This window comes from Aulonocara stuartgranti (assembly GCF_965226115.1).
Source record: "Aulonocara stuartgranti genome assembly, chromosome: 20".
NCBI lineage: Eukaryota > Metazoa > Chordata > Actinopteri > Cichliformes > Cichlidae > Aulonocara > Aulonocara stuartgranti.
The window spans coordinates 19,916,644-19,925,484 of NC_138956.1; the positions used below are offsets into that span (position 1 = coordinate 19,916,644).

General features: G+C 38.3%; 1 protein-coding gene across 3 annotated transcripts in view; it reads left to right on the forward strand.

Annotated features, from left to right (window-relative positions):
* LOC309696398 (ephrin type-B receptor 2-like) overlaps positions 1-2,640 on the forward strand; it is an 86,104-nt gene extending 83,464 nt beyond the window's left edge. For all 3 annotated transcript variants that reach the window (XM_082517612.1, XM_082517610.1, XM_082517611.1), the window contains one exon: positions 864-2,640. In XM_082517612.1, coding sequence (XP_082373738.1) covers positions 864-972 — 109 coding nt within the window. In that variant the 3' untranslated portion in view covers positions 973-2,640. The remainder of the gene's footprint in view (positions 1-863) is intronic.
* The last annotated feature ends 6,201 nt before the right edge of the window (positions 2,641-8,841 follow it).

Here is an 8,841-nt window from a genome sequence, read left to right on the forward strand (position 1 = left end):
ATTTTATTTGTATCCCTCAATTGTAAAAGCATTGCTCTGCTGCCTGCCTGCCTGCCCCACATACCCAAGTTTGTGAATACAATAACTCAAAAATGAGGTGATGTAATACCTTAGGTGTATCAGATGAGTCTGAATCTTAATGATATTGACCTCAAGGTTAAGTCAGGGTTCAACTTTCCTGAAAATCACCTAGGATTTTCTCATTTATACAACAGGTATTTCTACTATGAAGCTGAAGGGTAGCACGGGCAGCTGCCTGTATTTTTATTTATTTATTTATTTACTTTGAACATTTACACGTTTGTGTGCTTTAAATTTGTCACCCATTGTCAGAATGCTCTGCTGTTCAACTATAATGTCCTGAGGTGTCTATGGTAGGAGATTACCTGAACTACCTGTGTGTGCCATTGTGCAACAGCACATAAGAGCTTTCAAAGCCCAGAGTTTTTTTGGCCACACCAGCAGCCTCCCTTACTGTAGGGAGGCTGCTGCCATACTAGTTACCATACTAGTTATCCATGTTCCCGAAATGAAAAATTAAGTTGAAGAGGTTTTTTTACATGCTAGAGGAGACCAAATGTGTGTCACAGAGACACAAGCGCAAGTGGACTTGCACTGAGAAATGTGAAAGTAACTGTTGCTTAAAGTGTTGCAGATTTAAAGGAAGACTGGTAAATTTCATGATCGATTATGGACTAAGTGCCTGAACTTTTTTAACCAACTTTGTACAATTTTATAATATACACAAAAGTTGTCATTTAGATTTGGTTGTCAGTATCCACAAGCCAGAATGCCTTCTGAAATGTCAACTGTTACTCCTGTGGTATAGCTGGGTGTAATGATGGCGTATGATTTAACTTCAGGGATATCCTCCGAGTGGGAGTGACATTGGCTGGTCACCAGAAGAAGATCCTGAACAGCATCCAGTCAATGAGGGCCCAGATGAACCAGATCACCTCTGTGGAAGTGTGATCTCATAGACCAGAAGCACAAAGACTGTTCACTACAGGAAGTCCAGCTGCCAGTAACCATGCATTGAGGAACACATACACTGTGACTTCAGTTGAACCTCAGATTCACTTTTCCTCCTTCCAAACACTCTCCAAAGGCTTCCATCAGTATGCAGCACAGCACAGATGTTGAGTAGTTTTCTTGAAGCTGCTGTATATTCAGGTAACAGTCTTTTTGGGGGGCTGTTGGACATAATCACAGGCATCTAACTGTCAAATTACTACAGTACAGTCACGTGTCTTGTTAATGTTCCATCACTCTTCCACTCTCTCCACTACCAGCAACTTAAGTTATTCTTAAGAATTAATGTCCTAAAATTGGCCTTGCATTTTGAATTTTATGCAAGGAACCTGCTGTCACAGTGAACGATGATATTAAAAACAGCATAGCAGGACTCAATGAACTGGCTGGTGCAAATTACAACTTATACGTTAAGTTGAGCATATTTATTTATAGCTGCCACCTTCACCTTACTGCTACCTCTGTACCACAGTAATTGTGGCATTTTTCGTAACTATGTAAAGTTTCTTAACTATGTAAAGCTGCAAATCAGAACTTTTTGTCAGATCAAACCCAGTTTTTGGTACAGGTAATTGAACATTTACATAGATTGTATGGTGTGAATTTGAATAAGGAAGCATTGGCTAACTATGACCCTTATATTATTCAGCTACAATGTAGATGAACACACTTCTACTACCAGCAACAACAGGTGCCAAATACATATATATATATATCTCTCTCTCTCTCTACACACACACACACACACACACACACACACACACACACACACACATATATATGTATGTATATGTGTGTGTGTGTGTGTGTGTGTGTGTGTGTGTGTGTGTGTGTGTAGAGAGAGAGAGAGAGATATCATTTATCTCACTGTCCCATTTACTGCGGAAACTGTGATACGAAACTTGCAGATATGATTCTCGGTTCTGTACATGTGTTTTGGGGTTAAAGGTTTACAAGTTTTCATGTTTTATAGAAAATTGTTCAAGAGAAATACCTTTTACACCCAGTTGTTGTCTTGTACATATCAGTATATATTTTTCTTTTAAGAAAAAAAGACTGCTCTTTCATTTGGCACTTTTAAATCATAGCTGTTAAACAAATTGCTTTTCAATGTTTCTTATTCTCACATACCACTGAGAGCTATAGGCACTGGCTTGCCAACAGAAGCAAATTGGGATTTAGTGTCTTGCCAGAAGATAGTTCTAAATGATGTCGCAACTGAACTACTAACACTGTATTTAGTGACTCAACATTACTTGAGTTATAGCTTCCCAGCAAGTGCTACCAATAACCAATTATTATTCTATTATCAAAGTGATTTAAAATAACATTCAAATGTCCTGCAGATTTTGAAATCTAGAAATTTTAAAATGTCAATTCAAATGTCTCTATGTTTTGCAACCTAACAAAGGCCGTATGTAGAGGAGTGCTTTTCAAGTCATTTTCAGAATATGAAAAATAATACAAATCTTGTTAATTATGTGTTCAACAGGCTTGGCTGATAAAAACCGATGATACATATCCCTTTATTAAGCATAGCATGTATTACATTTGACACCAAAGTTTAGCCTTTAACATTAAACTCTGTGTATGATGTCTTGAGCTTGACCACCTACAGTGTAACTTTCTTGGATATATATAAAATGCACAAATTATTGCTTTCATAATTAGGAGACTCACATCCACTTATTGTGAGAAAACAAATGATTATTCTTGCCCAAAAGTAAATTCACATAATTAGTATGTCATTCAGATGTTTTCTCATTAAGAAACTGAGTAGTACTTGATAATGCAGCCCATAACTTATGGTATAATTTCATATATTTCAGATCAGAATGTAGGGTGTTTTTCAGTTGTCTAAAAATATATCTCTGTAAGGACAGTGCAACCAACTAGGGCCAGGACCAAATTGCTCTCTCCCCAGCCACCTCCTCTGGGGGAAAACCAAGGCATTTACAGCCCAGCTGAGAGACCTAATGTCTGTAGTGTGTCTTGGGTTTATCTCAGTGCCTCCTCCCAGTAGAACATACCCAAAAGGCTTGCTCAGGAGGTATCCTAGTCAGATGCCCAAACCACTTAAGCTAGTACCTTTTGGTGTCTAAACTGCTCCAGTGTGAACTATAGGCCACCACATGATAAAGCCAACAGAACCACATCAACTGCAAAAAAGCACAGACAATATCCTGAAGCCACCACAATGGAAGCCTGTGCATAAAAATTTGAAATAGACTTACTGCCAGCATTGTAACCAAGTCCTCACTGTGGTTTGAACAGTGACCAAATAGGGACTTTCTATAATAGTCGTTTTTTGTTTGTTTGTTTCTTGTTGTCTTTCTTTTTTTTTGTTAAACAATGTCTTCTCCAAGTCGACAAGATACATATAGACTGGTTCGACTGGCACCAGGGGCTTTGGCCTGTGAACAAGACATCACCCTCCCCAGGCCTCACTCCAGGGCATGGTTATAGCCCAATGGTTATTTCATTTTTTTTCTTTTGTTTAAAAAAAAAAACAGTTAACATTTGAATGGCATTTCTGAACCGAACTTATGATCCTGATTTTTTTTTTTTTGGACACATGGATGGATGGACTTCAATGTGCTTCCATAAAGTTGAGTTTCAAATTAAAAGCAGTCAGCTAAGATTCATTTTTGGATTTGAGAGCAGTATTCAGTTGTTTAAGGAGAAACTCCATTCTCTTGCATTCCTCTTCACATGCATTGCACTTCTAAACTGATCCACGCTGCTAGGCATGGGCATGTGAAGTTTTAATGATGCATCATAGATGAATACTATCAGAGTGTCTTGGAGAACTTAGAATAGTTTATCTGTGGATTAAATCTGTCAACAGATGGGTGATCTAAGAGGCCACAATAAATGAATATGAGGCTTACTTTGAAAAGCCGTAATTTCCAATTTCGTAAATCATTACTGAAAAAGTCTACAACCACTGACTGACATGATTTAAAATATGATTAGGTTTTGAGTGGTAAATCAGACTACCCATGGTTTGGGAAAATATAATGGTATAGTTGTGCAATGTTTAGGATTCTGTTTAGGATTCTGGCACCATAAGTGCATTTCTGTCTTTGCTTCTGAGAGGAAAATCGTTCAGATTGGCCATTAAAGCTATAAGCACCAAGCCTCAGAACAAAATAGCTATGCTGTGGCTCTTATGGAAGTCTTTGCAAGAAATTAGGTATCATGTCCCGTTTAGATATTGGTGTTTATACACTCTGGGTTTCTGTAGGACATAGAGGTCCTGTGCTCCACATTATTACCATAAAAGATGTGTTCCATCTATGATCTCTGTTTTGTCTTTTCTGTCCTTGTACATATTCCCTTCATGATTTGAAATGAAGCTGAAGCGTACCATCATCCGAACTCAGAAATCAGTGTGGGTTGGGGTTTGAAAGGTAACATAGCTCAGAAGCCTCACAGGACCAATACAGCATTAGAAATATTTTGGGGGTTTTTTTATGTGAATTTTTAAAAAATGTGAGGTTGTTGTTTTTTTTTAAATAAATGTTATGCAATCGTTGTACGTACAGAAAAGAAAAGTGAATTTTCCGTTTGAGTCATGTGACATTTGAGTGATTTTTTTTTTAAAAATGGGGACATTTGGCATGTTAAACCCTTCCTTCTAATGTACTGCCATAAATCACATGTTCATCCACTCACTATGGTGTTATCTACATGAGTCCCTTTGAACTTGGTCCTGTTTGTACATGTTCAGAATGTTGTCAGTTATTGTAAGGCTATAACATGTTTTGATGGTAGCATTCAAAAGCACAATTCCAAGACATTTATTCCCCGCTTATGTTTTGAAATTCAGTGCTATTGTAAAAAATCAGGAAGGAATACATATGCTTCTTTAAGGGTTAGTTATTCTTTGTAATCTGCTCACTGGAACACATAAAAATAAAGAAACAAACTCTTAACAACCTGCTTTAACAATGAAGGTTTGGATTTCTAGTGTTGGATCAGGACAGGCCAGACTCCTTTTTTTCTTTTTTAATATGTTGTAGTTTAAAGAAATGCACTGACTTGAATTAATTATAAAACATGTCCTGATGCATGTTCTTTCTGAACAGAAGGTACAACTAAGACTTCTGTATTGCAGAAGCTCATTAGACATTGCATGTACTATTCTGGGCTCTGTGTTAGTCTTCCTGGAGATAGTGTTTTTTGGTAAATTTTTATGACTATGATCCAAAAGAGGTGCTTCCACTTATCTCAGCTTTAAGTGTTGCTTATTGTTTGTATTCTCGTTTAATGTAAAAATCTATTGTTCTCTCTGATTTATAACAGATTCATATTGATACCATTTTTTATTCTAACATCATATAATATAATTGTAAAAACAGCCTTACATATTTTACAAACACATAAACACATTGTACTGTAATGTACACATGCATTCTCCGCACATATTTAACACACTGGACCCAGGCAGCAGATTGACATTAGATGATAAGTACTTCTGTTCAAACTGACCAGAATTATTATTTGATGGTGTTTGGTAAGAAATCAGATTCTGTAAATTAATAAGCCATCCACCCATTTTCTCTGCTTATCTGGATCCAAGCCACAGTCTAAGAAGAGATGACCCAATCTTAATCTCCCCATCCACCACCACATGTTCCTGTGGTGGGACATCATGGAGTTCCGAATGTATGCATTATACTCAGAAACCCAAACCACCTCAACTGACTCCTTCCTACGGGAGAAACAGCAGGTCTTCACTGTGAAGCTCCCAAATAACTCACATCTAAGGCTTGTATCTGTGATCTTATTCTTTTGATCATAACCATGGCCATAACAACAGGAATTTGAATATGAACCTGACATACTTGCTCCTCCACTTGAGACAGAAACTCATCCCTCATTTCCCCAGTGGCATTCTACCCTTTTCTGGCTGATAACCATAGCCTTTGTCATCTCTCATCCCTCCTGCTTCACAGTCAGCTGCAAACTGCTCCAGTGCTGACTGCAGGTCAATACTCAATGAAGTCAATAGGACCACACCATCAACACCATGCAGGTACATGAGCCCAAGACAGACAAATGTGAATCCGTTTATTACAGAAATTTTCTTCATTAAAGTCATGAACAAAATTGGCAGTATATCCAATGTTACATAATCAGAGCAAAAACCACAATATTCATCCTGAATTTTTCCACTACCTCTAAGGTAGCCTGAGGAGGGCAGTACCCCAAAGCTCGACCACACCCTTCAGTCTCCCTTCTTGAATATGACCCTTGTCACCAAGAGGCTCTGTCCTAGTATTGCAGAGAGATATCCAGTTGAACAGCCCCACAACATCCAGAGCTTTAAGGAACTTGGGGTAAATCTTATCCTTTCCAGAGTTTTGACTTACCTCAGTGACCTTATCCACAGAGATTGGCGAGCTAACCCCCAAGTCTTCTGCTCTGCTTCCTGAACAGAAAACATGTTCAAATTCCTTTAAATATTTTTTCCACTCTCCAACTATGTCCTTAGTTAAGGTCAACAACACCTAATTCCTACAGTACAAAGTGAAGGTAGAAAATTGCGTTTACCTCGCTAAATATCTGACAGTTTTCATGGCATCACCCTGGAATATGCAGACTGGAATATGGAACATTCGTTTTTGCAAAGATGACTGTCTAAAGCTGCATTCTGCTTGGCCTATCAGTACCCATCAACTGCCACAGGAGTCCCACAGTCTAGTCTAATTCAGTAGGATTATTTGTTCAGCTTGATGGCTCTTTTTTACTCTGCTGCAAAAGATCTTGGATCTGGGCAAATTCCTTTAAGTATTTTTTTTTTGTCCTCAGTTGAGGTCAACAACATCCTATCCCAAATGTGCACTCTGTGTGCGGAAAACTGCTTTTACCTCACTATCTGACAGTTTTCGTGACATCACCATGTCACCATGTAGACTGGAATATGGAATATGTGTTTTTGCAAAGATGATTGTCAAAGCTGTATTCTGCTGGCCCTATCAGTACCCATCAGCTGACACAGGAGTCCCACAGTCTACCCTAATTCGGCAGCACTTTCTTATACAGCTTGGTAATAAAGTGGTAATAGTAGGTTAAAAACGTAGAAACAAGGCTGCAATAATGTGTAACAAAAAGTTATTACCACTCAATGACCAAAGTAATAACCACTTAATATCCAAGTAATATTGTGGTAGCAACAGTGGTCACAGTTAGTTATACTGAAATATACATAATCTGATGACAAGGCCCAAAAACTGTGGGTAATAATGTGGAAACACAGCTTGGATATAAGTGGTAATAGTAGGGGTATCAAGGCAGAAACAAGAATTAAAGTGATGACTACTAAGAAACACCTCTGGCCGTTTCTGTGTAATAAGCAGTGTTGGTCAAGTTACTTGAAAAAAGTAATCAGTAACTAATTACTGATTACTTCCCCAAAAAGTAATCCCGTTACTTTACTGATTACTTATTTTCAAAAGTAATTAATTACTTAGTTACTTAGTTACTTTTTAAAAACACGATTTACAACCTGAAGAGGTGATAAAGCGATAGATCTTTCAGCCCAATTCTACTTTTTCTGCATAATCCATCATACAAAATGTAATCAAATGGAAAAGTCTCTTTTTTTAAACTTGTTTTATCAGTTTTAATCTTTTAACTTTATGCATCAAGCAAAAATGTAATTATATGCAACATTCTCTGAGTTGAATAAATTAGTTTAACATTGAAACCTATTTTCTACACATTCCAGCACATAAAATATTTTTTGTGTTTACACTCAGTCTTTCAAATAGATGCAAAACACAGCAGAACATAAATAAAGTCAAAGACTCAGCGGTCCTGTTGCTCTATTTTCACCTGTAAAGCAGGACTGAGGTAGGCGGAGGTTTACCCTGGTGCAGGTGTGCCGCGGTCAATGGAAGAATCCGCGAGTTTCTCTGTGAATTTCCCATTACGTCGTTGCGCACTCGGTGCTTGCTTGGAAGTTTAGGGGTTTTTTTCGCTGTAAAAAGAAGTTTTCTTCCCACGCACGATAGACGCTAATGTTTTTGTCATTTTTTATGGAATCAAACTCAAAGTAAGGTCAGTACTTCCACGCTTTAAACGCTGCATGCTCATACTATCTCCCACAATCGATATGTGATCCATTGTTGATCTGCACACAGCTGTTGTCACTAACAGCGCACTCCCTTACGTCACTGTCGTGAGACATTCTCGCAAAAAAATCACGGTTTTAGTAACGCAGTAACGCAGCGTTCCTATGGGAAAGTGACGGTAATCGAATTACCGTTTTTGCAATAGTAATCCCTTACTTTACTCGTTACTTGAAAAAAGTAATCAGGTAACGCGTTACTGCCCATCTCTGGTAATAAGCAGGAATTTAATACTATAGTAATGATAACTGAAGTGGAACACATGTTTAAAATGTCCTGTAAAAAATGTCCTGTAAACAAAATAAAATGCCATCCATGTTCTCCTGCTTGTCTAATTCATGGTTGTAGGGAGTGCAACACCCCACAAATTCACTGGGTGGCGATAGCTATAATGCTATATAGACCTGCGGGCAGACTGTTAGGACTGCGCTCTTCTGGACAGAGATCTCTCATGTTCCATCCATCCATCTTCATCTGTTTTATCCGAGGCCGGGTCGCGGGGGCAGCAGCCTAAGCAACATGTTGTTCCTAATATCTGCTGGAGCCACTTGCCTAGCTTAATTTTCACTACACCAACTGCTCTGATTACCACTGGGACCACTGTTACCTTCACCCTCCACATCTTCTCAAGCTCTTCTCTGAGCCCTTGGTACTCCTCCAGCTTCTCGTG